This window comes from Odocoileus virginianus, chromosome 33 (assembly GCF_023699985.2).
Source record: "Odocoileus virginianus isolate 20LAN1187 ecotype Illinois chromosome 33, Ovbor_1.2, whole genome shotgun sequence".
Lineage (NCBI taxonomy): Eukaryota > Metazoa > Chordata > Mammalia > Artiodactyla > Cervidae > Odocoileus > Odocoileus virginianus.
This window is the reverse complement of record NC_069706.1, coordinates 16,065,340-16,082,961: the sequence shown is the minus strand read 5'-3', so window position 1 is coordinate 16,082,961 and position 17,622 is coordinate 16,065,340. Positions and strand designations below refer to the sequence as shown.

General features: G+C 44.5%; 1 protein-coding gene across 4 annotated transcripts in view; it reads left to right on the top strand.

The window, feature by feature from the left end:
• Positions 1-16,800, top strand: part of SYT17 (synaptotagmin 17) — an 85,236-nt gene extending 68,436 nt beyond the window's left edge. For all 4 annotated transcript variants that reach the window (XM_020879062.2, XM_070460939.1, XM_020879061.2 and 1 more), the window contains one exon: positions 15,332-16,800. In XM_020879062.2, the coding sequence (XP_020734721.1) occupies positions 15,332-15,528 (197 nt within the window). In that variant the 3' untranslated portion in view covers positions 15,529-16,800. The remainder of the gene's footprint in view (positions 1-15,331) is intronic.
• Positions 16,801-17,622: the final 822 nt, after the last annotated feature.

Here is a 17,622-nt window from a genome sequence, read left to right as displayed (position 1 = left end):
ACAGTGATTTTAGAGCCCAAGAAAAGAAACTCTGTCACTGCTTCCACTTTTTCCCCTTCTATTTGCCATGGAGTGATGGAACCAGAGGCCATGATCTTAGTTTTTTGAATGTTGAGTTTCAAGCCAGCTTTTTCACTCTCTTCTTTCACCCTCATCAAGAAGCTCTTTAGTTCTTCTTCACTTTCTGCCATTAGGGTGGTTTTATCTGCATATCTAAGGTTGTTGATATGTCTCCTGGCAGTCTTGATTCCAGCTTATAATTCATCCAACCCAGCATTTCTCATGATGTACTCTGCATATAAGTTAAATAAGCAGGGTAACAATATACAATGTATTAACTGCTTTCCCAATTCTGAACCAGTCACTTGTTCCATGTCTGGTTCTAACTGTTGCTTCTTGTCCTACATACAGGGTTCTCAGGGGCAGGTAAGGTATCTGGTATTCCCATCACTTTAAGAATTTTCCACAGTTTGTTATGATCCACACAGTCAAAGGATTTAGTGTGGTCAATGAAGCAGAAGTAGCTATTTTTCTGGAAATCCCTTACTTTCTCCATGATCCAGTGAATTTTGGCAGTTTGATCTCTGGTTCCCCTACCTTTTCTAAACCCAGCTTGTACTCCTGGAAGTTCTCTATTCATACACTGTTTTAGCCCAGCTTGAAGGATTTTGAGCAAACCTAGCTAGCGTGTGAAATGAGTGCAGTTGTATGGTCTTTCCAAAGAAAGTCTGGACTTTCTTTGGGATTGGAATGAAAACTGACCTTTTCCAGCCCTGTGACCATTGCTGAGTTTTCCAAATTTGCTGGCATATTAACTACAGCACGTTAACAGCATCATCTTTTAGGATTTGAAATAGTTCAGCTGGAATTCTGTCACCTCCAATAGCTTTGTTCGTTGTAATGCTTCCTAAGGCCCACTTGACTTCACACTCAAGGATGTCTGCCTCTAGGTGAGTTACCACACCACTGTGATTATCTGGGTCTTTAAGGCCCTTATTGCATAGTTCTTCTGTGTATTCTTGCCACCTCTTCTTAATCTCTTCTGCTTCTGCTAGGTCCTTATCATTTCTGTCCTTTACCATGCCCATCCTTACATGAAATACTCCCTTGAAAGCTCCAATTTTCTTGGAAGAGATCTCTAGTCTTTCCCATTCTATTGTTTTCCTGTACTTCTTTGCATTGTTCATTTAAGAAGGCCTTCTTGTCTCTTCTTTCTAGTCTCTGGAACTCTGCATTCATTTGGGTACATCTTTCCCTTTCTCCCTTGCCAATACAGGAGGTTTTTTTATCTTGTTATTATATGTATGTATAAATGTATATACATATATGTATGTATAATATGTATGTGTATATAATACAAACATATAGGAGAGAATAGGATAAAAAGTGAAAATCTCTCAGTCCCCCTACTTAAAGGTCACAACTCTTAACAACTTATTGTAGCCTTCTTTCCAGGAATATGTGCACCTATGTGTGTGTATGTGATATGTGTGCACGTGTGTGTGTATAGATCTCCATCCTCCATTGTTAACATCCAAAATATATAAATGTATTTTTCTTCAACTTGCTCCTTTAAGGTAATATATCTTGGACATCTTCCATATTAATGTATATATTCATTCAGCAAATATTCATGGGGTATCTCTTGTGAGCCAGGTGCTGGACTTGCAACAATGAACAAATTGGACAAAAATCTGAGTTTCACCAGGTGAATGCTTGAATGTTGTAAACAAAACAGGCAGTAAACAAAATGTCTGAATTATGCCAAGTAGAAATGATGTTAAGTGCTAGGGAGAAAACTTGACATACTTAAAATGGATGGATTTTATTCTACGTAGGTAAGTTTTTTGAATGAAACAAGTGGCTGTGATTTTAATTTGCAGTTCCCCAGTGACGCAAGGTGTGGATCAGCTTTTCATGTGGAAGGAGGAGGACACTGAAGGCAGGGGTGTGCCCCGTGGTCAGTGGTCCAGAGTCGACCTGAATTTTGTTTGGTGGTTTGAGCGGACAAATCCTCAGGGGGTGAGACCCTCAGTTCAGGCGCAGGACAGTGTTTCTGGCAGAGTGTGGTCTGGTTACTGTGGTCTTTGGGACGAGCTGGCAGGACCCACTGGGGGCTCTTCGCCGCCTCCCCAGGGAGTCTTGTTCTGCTCCCTCCTGTGTCCCCACTGAGTCACCACGCTGCCTTCCTGCTGCAGGATCCAAGGCCCTGTGACCAGCCTGGGAACTGCATGGCCATACAGACCTGGAAGTTGATATTTCTTTGCTATAAGGAAGCAAGTAAAGGCTATGAAATGTAAAAGTAGGACAATTGAGCTGTTTGTGTGTTTGGGTTTTTTTTTTATTATTTTGTAAATTTTTTTATTTATTTGGCTGTACCAGGTCTTAGTTGTGTCATGTGGGATCTTAGTTCCCTGACCAGGGATCAAACCCAGGCTCCCTGCTCTGAGAGCATGGAGTCTTAGCCACTGGACCATCAGGAAAGTCCCTGGTTTTTTTTTTTTTAATCTCAACATTTTGTTAAGAAGCTTTAAAAATTTTGGAAGAATGTTTCAGTCAACATCCATATTCCCACCACCTAGATTTCTGCTTGCTTTATCATCGCATATCTCCATCTCTCTGTCTCTTGATTCATTTTCTTTCATGCATTTCAAGATCACTTATGGACGTTAGTCCCATTTTTTGTTTTTTAAAATTGACTTTGTTGCAGTGTAATATGCATATAGAAAAGTGCATCAGTCTTAAGAATACAATTCATGAATTTTTGTAAAATGAACACACCCATGTGACTGGCACTCAGATCAAGAAAGAGAATGTTCCCAGAAATTTTCTTGGGCCCCTTTCAGTTACTGCTTCCTCCCCCAGGGGAACCACTGTGCTGACTTCTCTTGCCATACATTCATTTTGCTTCTTTTTGACGTTTACGGAAATGGAATCATACCACTTCTTTCACTCAACGTTATCCTTATGAAATTTATTCATATAATTATGTGTACGTATAGCTTTTCATCACATTTTTAATATAGTATTTCAGTGTGTAACTATACAACAATTTATGTATTTATTCTAAAAGTAGAGTGATATTTAAACATACTAGAATGTGCCCTTAGGACTTCCCTGGTGGTCCAGTGGTTAAGACTCTTTGCTTCCAATGTAGGGGGTGTGTGTTCGATCCCTAGTCAGAAAACTTAAGATCCTACATGCCAGGATGTGGCAAAAAAATGAATGTGCCCATTCAAATTAATGTCATGGCTTTCAAAGCATAATTTGAGATGTTGTTTAAGTGCCAAGAGAAGTTAAGAGTAGAGACCCAGGAGGTCATCAGGATCTGAGTTCACCCCCAGCTCTACCACAGTCATGCTGGCTGGATCCCACCTGGGCCTCTGCCTGTCACTAGGATTTGATACCTTGTCTTGCTCTAGGATTCAAGACACATGCTGCGTTGACCCACATTGCAGGTTAAGGAAGAGTGCCTGTTGGGAAATAAGAAAAATTATATAGGACAAGGGTCTGATGCAGTAGATCCATGATGGGGCCTGAGAACTTGCATTTTTAACAGGCTCCAGGTGATGATGAAGCTGCTGGCCCGGGGACCATACTTTGAGCAACGCTGCTTCATATAGATCAGGGATGGGCAAATCACAGCCCCTAGGTCAAATCTGGCCTACTTCCTGCTCTTATAAATAAAGTTTTATCGGAACACTGTGAAAACAAAAATCTGTCTTTCCCTACTTACAGCATTTCTGACACCAAACATGTGGGATTTTTTTTTCCCAGTTCAGCTACCAATCCAATGGATATTTTGATCTGCTTCTAATGCAGATGGTCTAATCTGACCACACATGAGAATCCCCTGGGGAGCAGTTCTAGAACATTGGCATCCAGTCTCCTACCCCTGAACCAGTCAACAGAATCTCTTGGGGTGAGGCCCAGGCACTGGTCTCTTTAAAAGTCTTCCAAGTGATTACCATGTTCATGGTATTTCTCCTTTATTTCCTCGATTATTTTAGAAGACAAGGGGCATCTTCTAAAGCTTTAACAGGTGTCTTGTAACTAGCTCAGAAGACAGTTTGCCGAGAACATTTTCTCCCAAAGCAGGGCCAGCATCTCTGAGACAAATGTACAAAAATGATCCTCATTCAGATGTGTAAGTTTTGGTTGTTCTTGTAAAAACAAGCACATTACATTATAGTCACACTTTTAAATGCTTCCTCCTAGATGGTGTGATTCACACACAGATCTGAATGTGATTCTTCAACCCATATGTTGTCCCTGTAAATGCAGACTCCGCATGGCTCAGTTTCCACATAGGCACAAAGAAGTGGTCCGGCTGTGGTCGGAAGGAATTGTAAAACAAGTCTCAATCTTGACTTCTTTCTCTTGGGAAAGGAGGATGATCTGATTCATAAGCCACGGCGACATTCCCAGCAGCCCCTTCCCTTTCACCCCAGTTTCCTCTTTCCCTGAATTTACTCTGAAATTTCTTCCCTGCTGAGCTCCCAAACCCTCTTGAGCTCAGTGAGGTGGCTTCTCTCCCTCCATCTCCCCTCCCAGCTGTTTTTCCCTGCAGATCTCTGTAGCTTCTTGGGTCTCAGTGACTTTCCTTTGATGTCGATGGATTCAGTCTTAAAGAAAGGAAACCCAAAACACATGCTTTTCCCTTAAGGCAAAGTTTCTTAACCCCTGCACTTGCTGACATTTTGGGCCAGTTTCTGGCCCAAAATTCTTTGTTGGGGGGTTGTCCTGTGTGTGCACTGTAGGATGGTTAGGAGCATCCCTGGCTTCTCCCCCCTAGATGCCAGTGGCTACCCCTCACCCCTAATTGTGACAACCGGATGTCTCCTGACAGTGCCAAATTTGGGGGACAGAATTGGCCTCAGCTGAGAACCGCTGCATTAAAGGAATCCAACGCTTCAAGCCAGCATCGCCTGCAGACCTGGGCAAAAGGAGCCTCTCTCCTAGGCCTTGTACTTTAAATGGGGTGACAGGTATGAAGGCAAGGAGTCCGAGAAGTCCAGGAGATGTCCCCACCTGGTATCTACATCTCCCTTTCTAGATCAATTCAGAGTACTGGTATCCCCGAATTTTGCACTCAAATGACCCAAGCCTGCTTAAGGCTTTCTCCAGGTCCATCTTCTGGGAGGCAGGCCATGATGCCAGTGTGTGACCTCTAGACCCGAGGAGATAATAATAGTCCTCTCCTTGTAACTAGAGTTATGTGGACAAAATAATTTAGTGTACCAATAGTCTGTAGAACAGGGTTGGCACATGATAAGCTCTATATAAGCGTTAACTGCTATTATACTTTTCAGTAGTCCCTAAACATGAGACAACTTCCTTGGCTTCTGTGCCCCTGAAGAAGCAGCCATCCATTCAGATGTTGGAGATGAACCTGGCCCTGCTGGGCCTCAGAGAGGTGGTGTGAAGATCTCCAACCAGGCACCATCATGAGGGGATTTAGGGCCATTCTGACTCTCAGCACCTCTGGCCTTGACTTGCTGGCTTGAGGACCTGTTGTGAATATTTTTACTCCTCATCTTGTGTTTGTCTTGTGTCAGGGTCCGTGGAAGGGAGGAATGGGTGAGACGTCTCTTCTTTCTGAGATGGGAGGAGAAGAAATGAGCTTTGAGTTTCACTTCCCTCTGTGCCCATGTTTGGACACTCAACCTCCTAAGCCCTCTGAGCCTCTAATTCCCCATCTGTAAGATGGGGGTATAAATAGCACCTTCCCTAACAGCATGGTGGTGTTAAGTCAGAAATGTCAGTAAGGTATTGATATTTACTCAGTGCCTAGTAAAAAGAAGTCAGGATTCAGCGTTGCTGATTTTAAATTACTGTAATACTGTTATCTAAATTGTCATGATGATGTTAGAAGGGAAAACATGGAGAAAAAGTTCTGTCCGAGCAGCTGCCATGAATCACAGAATGAGCCAAGAAAGGATAAAAAACATCATCCTTAAGTCATTGATGAAACGTCTTCAAACCAAAGACATCTCAAAGCTGAAAGGGACCTTAAACCCCGACTTATTGTGTGAATGGAGAAACCAAAGCCCTGGAAGAGAATATGATCTACCTGATTTTAAAGAAAAACCTGAAACAGCTTCTAGGTCTCAGGGAGAAGAAAAAAGAGGTATTTGCAGGCTGTTGGTTCCAGGTTCACTTCCAATCCCAAACTGTGTGGATGCTCAGACCCCTTATACCAAATGGTGGGGTACGCTTAGCCTCCATGTCCACAAACGCAGGGGACCAACTGAAGTTTGAGGAGGTTTTGCAGAAGTTGAATGGGTACCACATTTGGGGCGTGTCAGTGCTGACCCGTGAGGAGGGGGGAGGAGAGGAAGCAGGGACATGTAGACTGCTTTGGGTTCCCCCAAGAGCTAAGTCACATCAGCCTGATGAAGCGTGGGGATCCCTCTCCAGTGAAGAGTTTGGGAGGACTGTGGAACAGTGAGGATGGGTTTTGGTCGCTTAGTGCAGTTTTTTCAGAAACGGGGGAGCAGCTCCACTCAGCACCCAAGAGGTGGCTTTCAGGGAACAGTGACAAGGTGAGGTTCCATGAGTGGGGCCCTCCCAGCTTATGGGGGCATCACCTTGTGAACCAAGCATGCAAAGTGGGGAGCAGCCAAGTCTGCTCCTGCTGGTAAAAGATAAAAAAAAAAATTTTTTTTTTTCCATTTGCAGTGTTTATCACACCCACACTCTTAAGTCATCCAGCTTCCCTTCCAGAATCATCTGCCTTGGCAAACTAAATTAGCAACCAAGAGTTTAGCTCTTTCAGGAAAGAACAAAATCATTTTTATAGCAAATATCAACATGTGCAAGCCTCATCTTGCCCCTGACTCACTCGGGGCACCTAGATGTTGATTGGAGCAGGAATCTCCCTGCACTTCTGGGCCTCGGTCTCCCCAGCTGTAAAATGGGCCGATGACAGCAGCTGCCTTAGTTGCAGTGGTTCTCAGTGGAAGGGGAGGGGGTGGATTACGTTTGGCCGTGTCTGGAGTTGCTTTGGGTTGTCACACCTGGGAGAGGACTGCTAGTGGTGTCCAGTGGGCAGAGGCCGGGGCGCTCCAGGGCATCCTGCCATGCTCAGAACAGCCCCCATCACAGAGAGTGATCTGGCCCCAAATGTCAGCAGTGCAAAGGGTGAGAAATGCCACCCTAGCGGGTTGGTGTGAAGCTTAAGTGAGTTGATCCGGGTGATGTGCTTAGTCCTGGGCCGTATACATAGTAGGTGCTTCGTAGAGGAGTGGTGCTCTCCACGCTCCTTTAAAGCCTTGAGCCTCTCATCCTGCTTTGGTTTTGCCAGTTGGGACTTCCTCACCTGCATGGCCATGGTGACTGGCACCACAGAGGCACATGTGTTGGTGATTTTCTAGAGAGAAATTCCAGAAAGTGTAATGTGCCGTTTGTGTCCACTCCCCATCTGAGGATGGAGAGAGATGGACTTGAGTGACTCACTGGTCCACACAGAGGGCGATGCTTGGAGACTGTGGCTGTCAGGGTGTTGGAGAGGGCGATGCTCGGAGACTGTGGCTGTCAGGGTGTTGGAGGTCTGTCGAGGTTAGAGGGAGAGAAGTGTGACAGCTCAGAGCGTGTTCCTGGCACATCTGGTGCTCTCCTGTAATTAGGCAGGGAAGAAAAGTAAAGGGGTTTGAGTAAATTTTCTACTTCCCAAATGCTTTCCACTTACACTTTAAAAAAGGCTTTAAAATTTTAACTGTTTGATAGAAAACTGTTTGTACTTCATTTGACCCATTAACCCGGACTCAGCTTTCTTACAGATTCAGAATCTTAAATTATAAAAATAAATGATCACGTGATGCTTAACATCTTTAAAACAAATAACCCACTCAGAAAGTGGGCAGAAGACATAAACAGATATTTCTCCAAAGAAGACATACAGATGACCAATAGGCACATGAAAAAAATGTTAACATCGCTAATTATTAGAGAAATGCAAATCAGAACTACAATGAGATATCACCTCACTCAAGCGGGAGTAGCTAACATAAAAAAAGCCACAAATTATAAATGCTGGAGAGGGTGTGGACAGAAGGGAACCCTCCTTCACTGTTGGTGGGAGTGTAAATTGGTACAGCCACTATGGAGAACAGAATGAAGGTATCTTAAAAAACTAAAAACAGAGCGACCATACTCCTGGGCATATGTCAGAGAAAAACATGATCTGAAAGGATACATGCATCTCAATGCTCATTGCAGCACTGTTTACAATAGCCAAGACATGGAAGCAGCCTAAATGTCCATCAACAGAGGGATGGGTAAAGACGATGTAGCACATATATATACAGTGGAATATTTGTTGTTCAGTTGCTCAGTCGTGTCCAACTGTTTGTGACCCCATGGACTACAGCATGCCAGGCTTCCCTGTCCTTCATCATGTCCTGGAGCTTGCTCAAACTCTTGTCCATTGAGTCGGTGATGCCATCCAACCATCTCATCCTCTGTCGTCCTCTTCTCCTCCTGCCCTCAATCTTTCCGAGCATCAGGGTCTTTTCAAAAGAGTCAGCTCTTCGCATGAGGTGGCCAAAGTATTGGAGTTTCAGATTCAGCATCAGTCCTTCCAATGAACACCCAGGACTGATCTCCTTTAGGATGGACTGGTTGGATCTCCTTGCAGTCCAAGGGACTCTCAAGACTCTTCTCCAACACCACAGTTCAAAAGCATCAATTCTTCGGTGTTCAGCCTTCTTTATGGTTCATACATGACTACTGGAAAAACCGTAGCTTGCACTATATGGACTTTTATTGGCAAAGTAACATCTCTGCCTTTTAATGTGCTGTCTAGGAATGTCATAGCTTTTCTTCCAAGGAACAAGCGTCTTTTAATCTCATGGCTGCAGTCACCACCCGCAGTGATTTTGGAGCCCAAGAAAATAAAGTCTCTCACTGTTTTCATTGTTTCCCCATCTATTTGCCATGAAGTGATGGAACCAGATGCCATGATCTTAGTTTTCTGAATGTTGAGTTTTAAGCCAACTTTTTCACTCTCCTCTTTCACTTTCCTCAAGAGGCTCTTAAGTTCCTCTTGCTTTCTGCCACAGGGTGGTGTCATCTGCATATCTGAGCTTATTGATATTTCTCCCAGAAATCTTGATTCCAGCTTGTGCTTCATCCAGCCCAGCATTTTGCAAAATGTACTATGCATGTAAGTTAAATAAACAGGGTGACAATATACAGCCTTAATGTACTTCTTTCCCAGTTTGAACTAGTTTGCTGTTCCATGTTCGGTTCTAACTGTTGCTTCTTAACCTGCATACAGGTTTCTCAGGAGACAGATAAAGTGGTCTAGTACTCCCATCTCTTGGAGAATTTTCCACAGTTTGTTGTGATTCACACCATTAAAGGCTTTAGCACAGTCAATGAAGCAGATGTTTTTCTGGAACCTCTTGCTTTTTCTATGATCCAACAGATGTTGGCAGTTTGATCTCTGGTTCCTCCGCCTTTTCTAAACCCAGCTTGTACATCTGGAATTTCTCTGTTCACGTACTGTTGAAGCCTGGCTTGAAGGATTTTGAGCATGACCTTGCTAGCATGTGAAATAAGTGCAATTGTGCAGTAGTTTGAACATTCTTTGGCATTGCCTTTCTTTGATATTGGATTGAAAACTGACCTTTTCCAGTCCTGTGGCTACTGCTGAGTTTTCCAAATTTGCTGACATATTAACTACAGCACTTTAAAAGAATCATCTTTTAGGATTCTGGAATAGCTCAGCTGGAATTCCATCACCTCCATTAGCTTTGTTCATAGTGATGCTTCCTAAGGCCTAATGTGACTTCACACTCCAGGATGTCTGGCTTTAGGTGAGTGATCACACCACCGTGGTTATCTGGGTCATTAAGATCTTTTTTGTATAGTTCTTCTGGGTATCCTTGCCACCTCTTCTTAATATCTTTTGCTTCTGTTAGGTCCATACCATTTTTGTCCTTTATTGTGCACATTTTTGTGTGAAGTGTTCCCTTGGTACCTCTAATTTCCTTGATGAGATCTCTAGTCCTTCCCATTCTATTGTTTTCCTCTATTTCTTTGCATTGTTCTCTTAGGAAGGCTTTCAATGGAATATTACTTAGCCATTAAAAGGAATGAAATAACACCATTTGCAGCAACATGGATGGCCCTAGGGGCTCAGAGCAGCCCCCCATAATAACGAACCATCAGAGAGCGTCATACTGAGTGAAGTAAGTCAAACAGAGAAGGAGAAATATCACAGGACATCCCTTATCTGTGGAATCTAAAAAGTGATACAAATGAACTCACAGAAAATGAAACAGAAATAGACTCACAAACTTAGAAAATGAACCTACAGTTTCCAGGTGGAAGGGATGGTTAGAGAGTCTGGGATGGACATGTACACACAGCTGTATTTAAAATGGATAACCAACAAGGACATATTATATTAATATAGCACATGGAACTCTGCTTAGTGTTATGTGGCAGCCTGGATGGGAGGTGGGTTTGGGGGAGAATGGATACATCTGTATGTATGACTAAGTCTATTCCTTATTCACCTGAAACTGTTTAATTGGCTGTACCCCAATACAAAATAAAAAGTTCGAATAAATAAATAAATGATCACACAGTGACTATCCCCAGGCTCTATGAAGGAGGAAAGGATTGTTTGTGCCTTCACCAAATGGCCTTGTTCTGTACTTTTTTAAGTTCTGGTATCTGTCTGATAGTCACAGTCCACTAAATTGATTAAAATTACTCCAGATGGGGAAAGCAGATGACCAAGTATATTTGAATTATGTCTAAATTCATGAATAGTAAATAAGATCTAAGAGAAAACGTGAGGCTCCGCTCTGCACAGGTTTTGTGCAAGGACTTTGTGACATCTATACCTTTTTAAAAATTGAATATAGTTAATTTGCAATGTTGTGTTAATTTCAAGTGTATAGCAAAATGATTCAGTTATACACATTCTTTTCGATTATTTTCTGTTATAGGTTATTACAAGATGTTGAGTATAGTTCCCTGTGCTATACAATAGGTCCTTGTTGACATCTGTGCCTTTCTGTCACTCTCTGGATTATTCAGGTTGTTCAGAAAATCCCTCCAGACGATGAGGATAAATTAGACCATATACATTGTGCAGATATATACTAATGATGGCAGTAAAAATGAGTCCCCCATAACAGTCAGTGGGGATATTTGGGGTGCCTCACAATAAAATTTCTAGATGTTATTGTTTCTGAAAAGGAGAAATATAGGGATCTAGTTATGAGGAATTCACTTCACGTACAGAGTTTTTTGTTTTTGTTTTTGTTTGTTTTTTGTTTTTTGCACTGCAAATACTGCATGTTACCACCAGCTCACTCAGTGACTTGGCTTCCTTATGTACAGGGCGGAGGGGGGCAGGGATATCTAGCCTCCTGTCTCTGAGCTGCTCTCTGGATTTAGTCAATATCCAGTGTAATTCCCTATGCTGTCCACCAACATGATCCCTAGATTGACGGAGATGGCAAACTTGATGTTCTCCCAGGCAGCGTTTATGATAGAAGTCATTAGTTTTATTCAGGGTATTATAATTTGCATTTTAAATGTTTGGCTTTTAAAAGACTGTTAAGATTGCCATAACTTTTCCAAGTGATTTGCAAGTCCCGAAGGCTGCCAATTAGCTCAGATGGCCGAAGCAGCGACTGCTTCCCGTCAGAAAGGCTGAATCACTGAGGAACGACCACCCTTCTGGAGCTAAATGATTCACCAAGCCAAGCTACTTCGCACATTGGGATAAGAAGCGTAGGCTATCAGATTTCCGTTCATACTTCTGCCCCTTCTGCTGATTTTGCTGTAGATTCTCTAATAGAGGCTTATTTTTTCCTTTATTTTTTTCCCCAAAATTATATATTCTTGTTAGAAGCTCAAACTGTACATACTTATATAATAAATACAGAAAGTAGAAAGTTCTGTTTCCCCTCCCTAGAGAGAGCTACTCTTAACAATTTTGTGAATAGTCTTCCAGATATTGTTTTCTAGTCTGTATATTGGGTTGACCAAAATGTTCATTTGGGTTTTTCCATACGATCTTATGGAAAAAACTGAAAGAACTTTTTGGCGAACCCAATATCACCTTTTTTTTTTTTTTAAGCAAAAAGAGATTGTGTTTATATATACTGTTTTGCAACTAGGTTTTGTCTCCTAGCAATATGTCTTGGAGATGTTTCCATCTTGTATATATAGGTCTATCTCATTTTTAACCATGGTGCTCGTTTCCATGGTATTGTCACATCAGAAACTATTTAGTTAGTCTTCTCCATTCTTCGTCTGGGTGCTCCCAAAGCTGATCCTAAGACAAGACTTGGATGCAAGCAGGCTACTAGGAAGGTGATCCCAGGAAATACTGTAAGAGATTGGGCAAGTGAGACCAGAAAGGGAGGCAGGCCAGTGAAGGATGATCCATGAGTGGGTAACTGGAGCTTGGGAGGCAGGACCACCATCAGGTTCACTGATTCTCCAGGACTCACAGAACTCGGAAAGGCTGTTATACTCATGGTTACAGTTCATTGCAGTGGAAAGATACAGATGCAAATCAGCAAAAGGCAGAGTCCAGGAGAGACCAGGCATGAGTTACAAATGTCACGTGGACAGCATTTCATCCTCCCAATAATGACATGTGGCAACATGCTCGGAGGATCACCAACCAGGGAAGCTCACCGAAGCCTCTGTGTCTAGAATTTGGATTAGGGCTCAGTCGTGCAATCATGGCTGACAGTCTGGGTGGCTGACCCTAGTCCCCAGCCTTTTCTGAGGTCAAGTTGCTCTTGTGTGGCCCAAGGCCCCTATGAAAGTCATGTGGTCAGCATATACTGGCATGTCCCAGGCAGAGAGCAGTGGGTGCTTACGGCAGGATGCCAGCAACAAAGGCTACGGGTAGCCTCCAGGGTGGGCAGGATATTAACAGCCTCAGTCATATTTCCTCATGAAGTGTTTCTGTTGTTTCCATTTTTCATGCTCACAAATGATGTTCTAGAAGAGGGGTTGGCAAACATCTTTGTAAAGGACCGGATAGTAAGTATTTTCAGCTTTGAAGGCCACACAGTCCCTCTTGCAGCTACTTAACTCTGCTGCGAAAGCACAAAAGCAGCTGCAGGCATTGTGTGAACAAACAGATTTGACTGGGTTCCAGTAAAACTTTATTTACAAAAAACAGGTACAGACCAGGTTTGGCTTGAGGGCTCCTACGGTGGATAATTCTTTTACGTGTGTCTTTATCCCTTCATGCAGGTAATTCTACAGGACAGATCTCTGGAGGTAGAATTGCTGGGTCTTAAGCAATGACATTCTTATTTTGAGCAGATACTCTGCCCAAAAGATGAAACTGCTTCCTCTTTCACCAACAGTACCTGAGAACATTTGAGATTTCTTTTCTTAAAACCACTTCCCAAAGAAGCAAAACCAATACTCACTTACTAGGCTGTTTCTCCATTTTCATTCTTAAGTTTTGGAGAGGCAGAGGAAGATAGAACATTTTATCCCCAAGGAGAAATTCCAAATGGGGTCTGAAATGGTCTCCTGATATCTTGCTTTAGATGTGAGACCTCCAGGGAAAGGGACACTGGTAACGTGTTTTCATTTGGTGAAAATTTAACCTTCCATTCCCCACGAGGTGTGGTTCAAGAGTCCTGCATGTTGCCTCTTCAAAAAAGTTGTGCTTCTTTGTTTATTCAGATGCATCAGAGAGCTTCTCAGCAATTTCCTTTATTAAGCAAAGATTCTATTCCTAATTTTTCTCATCTGTAGGGGATTTCCCTATAAATAAGGTCTACCTATGCATAGTGACCACTTTATCAGATGTACAAAAAATGAACACGGTCCAGTTTTGTTCACGGAGCTGATAGGTATGGGACACTGTTGATGGAGAGGTCACTTAACCCAGTTCACTCTTGGTCTTTTGGGGCTTAAAACAATGGATAGAGTTTTTGTTTTTCCACTTTTCTTTTTTTCCCCTTATTTTTATCATTTGAAATTCTTGATGTGAATCCCACAGAGGAGAACAGAGATTTGTTAGTATTCAGTCTCTGTTTTGGGGTTGCATATTTTAGCTGGTTTGTTTGATAATGGGCACCCCTTCTGGGATCTGCTCGCCTGCGCTCTGCTCACGCTGGGTGAATCTTTGATAGTCCCCATTCTGTAGTCCTTCATTTATAACACAGACAAACACAGCCTGCTTTCCCGTCAGCGAGATGGCATGCCCTGACTCCCCACATGCAGATAAGGAATTAGGCAGAACTCGGCTGGGAAGATAAATCAAGCTATCTCATTAGGCTTGAAAGACACGAATTAAGCGTGCATGGGAATTAGCAGCCTTCTGAAGGGACATTCAGTGCAGCAAAGGGAGAAGAAATTGCCAGAGCCCTTTCTTTCAGGAACCTGGTCTCTGCAGCCTCTTTCATAAAGGTCGGCAGGTAGAAACTGAGGATTGAAAGAGCAGTGTAGTGTTTGTTGAGCACTTATTAAGTGCCAAGGCTGCACTTACTAAGAAGAGGGTGGCAGAGGATGAGGGGCTTGTCTCAGGGGTTCCAGGGCTGTCGAATGACAGAGCCAGGATTCACTCTTGGCAACCCCATGGACTGTATAGTCCATGGAATTCTCCAGGCCAGAATTCTAGAGTGGGTAGCCTTTCCCTTCTCCAGGGGATCTTCCTGACCCAGGGATCGAACCCAGGTCTCCCACATTGCAGGCGGATTCTTTACCAGCTGAGCCACAAGGGAAGCCCAAGAATACTGGAGTGGGTAGCCTATCCCTTCTCCAGGGGATCTTCCCAACCCAGGGATCGAACCAGGGTCTCCTGCATTGCAGGCTGACTCTTTACCGACTGAGCTATGAGGGAAGCCCTAGGATTCACCTAGGATATCTGTTCTCATGGCCTACAGCTTAACCAGGTGGTCCTTATCTGGGGTGAATTGAGCCCCCGGAGATACTGGGCCATGTGTGGAGATTTGGGGATTGTGACCGCTGGGCTGGGGGTGCAAATGGCAGCTGGTGGGTAGAGGCCTGAGGTGCTGCTGGACAGCCTCCAGCGCACAGGCTGCCCCCACAGAGAATTAGCCAGCCCCCCCGCGTCAGCAGTGCGGCCTTCAGAACCTGGTTCTAGCACTCAGCCGGACCCCAGTGGCTGTCGTGCCCTGAGGGCAGCTTGGTGAGGCTGCAGGGTCAGAGGTCAAAAGCTGCAGCCGAGGGACCTCGTGGGAGGGGGAGGAGGGAATCGGGGACTTCTCGGGTTAAAGGAAACAGTGGCCTGGAAGCAAGGGCTCGCTCCTGCCGTGGAGGCGTGTGGAGATTAACGCCTCTGTCCTGCCCCCCGCCCCTCTAGTGTTCGGCCACAACATGAAGAGCAGCAACGACTTCATCGGGAGGGTCGTCATCGGCCAGTACTCCTCCGGGCCCTCGGAATCGAACCACTGGCGGCGGATGCTCAGCGCCCACCGCACGGCCGTGGAGCAGTGGCACAGCCTGCGGTCCCGGGCCGAGTGCGACCGCGTGTCCCCTGCCTCGCTGGAGGTGACCTGAGGGCCATGGGGATGGCAGCTGTCGTCTATGGAAAAAAGGAAGAAAACTTAGGACAAAAAAAACATGCCCGATGTGTATACTGTTCCATCCACACACACACACACACACACACACACATACACACCCATACACACCCAACTCCTCTCAGAACTGAGAGGACGTGGACTGTTGATCACATACTGGCCGCCCTTGAGGAGCGAGGCCTGAGAACTTTCCAGAAGCCCCATCCATCCATCAGCTGCGAGCTGAGTGGGCTCTGCCGTGAGACTTATGGGCAGTGCTTGCTCTCGTGGACCCTCCCGCCCCAAAATGCACTTTCAACCCTCAGGCCAGAGAAAAGACCTCCCCGAGGGTGCCAGCCTCCACTGAGATGAAATTTTCCAAGAGTCTGGCCAGTGTCTCGGAGTCGGACACGACTGAGTGACTGACACTTTCACTTCACTTTCACTTTGGCCGGTGTGGGGAGGCCTGACCCCCCCAAACCCAAAATGCGCACCCACTGGGTGACTCCCGAACCATCTGCTGTTCCCAGAGGTTCCTCAGACCTGCTACCTTTCCCCCAACGTGTAAGTACTTCGTCTTCTCTTTAGTGGGTGTGATACATAGATTAGACTATTTGAGGAAACCAAATGGCAACAAAAAATACTCCAGTGTCAGAAGCCGCTCCTGGCCTCACTGAAGCCGTCCTTGTGTTAGCTTCTCCCTGCGGGCTCCCCGTGGGGGTGTGTGTGGATGTTCTGGCATGCGTGCCCTCACGTGAGCGTGCGTGTGTGCCTCTGTGTCCCCTTGGTGAGCAAGGCGCTGGCCGGGCCCTCAGGCCCGAGCACTCCTGTCTGCCTTGCCTGTCAGTGAAGTTTCACCCACCGCCCTCTTGTGTGTCAAGACCCCACCCTCAGTAACAGTAGCGTGTGTGAATAGCAAGTTAATAGAATACGATAGAGCAGAAGTAACATTTTTTGACCGAATCATGGCGACTGTGACTCCCAGAAGATCTGCAGAAGACGGTTACATGGAATAAAATGGCCACCACGCCCACCACGCCCCCCTCCAAGAGCCTCCCTCCTTGTCACACTCTGAGGGTCTCGCTGTGTTTCGTGTGTGAACCAAAGTCACTTCTCTCGTGCTAAGAAATTAGTGTAGTTAGAATAGATCTCTTTCTCTCTCTCTCTCTCTCTCTCTGTTGGATGCTTCTGTATCTTTTCCCACAGTGTATTGTCTGGTATAATGGGGAGCTATTTATTGAAATTAAAGATTATTTATTTGTGCCATGCATTTGAGTTATCTTTTTCTTCATGAGCACGGGCATGCAGGGTAGGAGGGTATTTCAGTTACTATCTCTGTGTAAAAACTCAAAGCACTGGTGTTTATTATGCTCACAGGTCTCATGGGTCCAGAATTCAAACCAGGCACAGGGATGGCTTGTCCCGGCCCCATGATACCTACGGTCTGAGCTACAACACTCAAGGGCCACAGTGGGTATAACCAGACAGCCAGTCATGCTGGACATTGTTGGTAAGACTCGTGTGTGGTCTGGGCAGGAAGAACAGTTAAAATGTTAAGGTATATTCATCTGACAACTGACAGGAGAACTTGTGTAAAAGAAGATAAGGATTTATGTTAGGTCCCTCCTGTTAACAAGCAACAGGAAATTAACACCAAATTGTTTAAACAACAAAGGAAGTCCTGGCTTTAGGCATAGCTGGATCCAGGGGCTCAAATGAGTAATCAGGGCTGTTTATCACTCTGTCTCCTGGACAGGCTCTCCCCATTCAGGGAGCATCATGGTTACCAGCACCTTAATAATTCCAACTCGTACTCATCATTAAGACCCAGCTTCAATTGCCAAGACAGAAATAACAGCTCCTTCCTGTCCTCCCCACAAGAAGCTTTTATTTCTGTTTAACTTTTATAACAACAACTACCTCTAATTGAAGCCTTACTGCGTGCCAAGCCCAATGCCGGCATAGCCTTATTTAATTCTCACAACAACCTCTTGACAAAGGAGCTATTATTATCCCCATTTTCCAGGTGTGGAAAGTATGAGGTTTTTTTTTTTTTTTTTTTTTTTTAATAAAACTGTTGAGGACAAGAGCC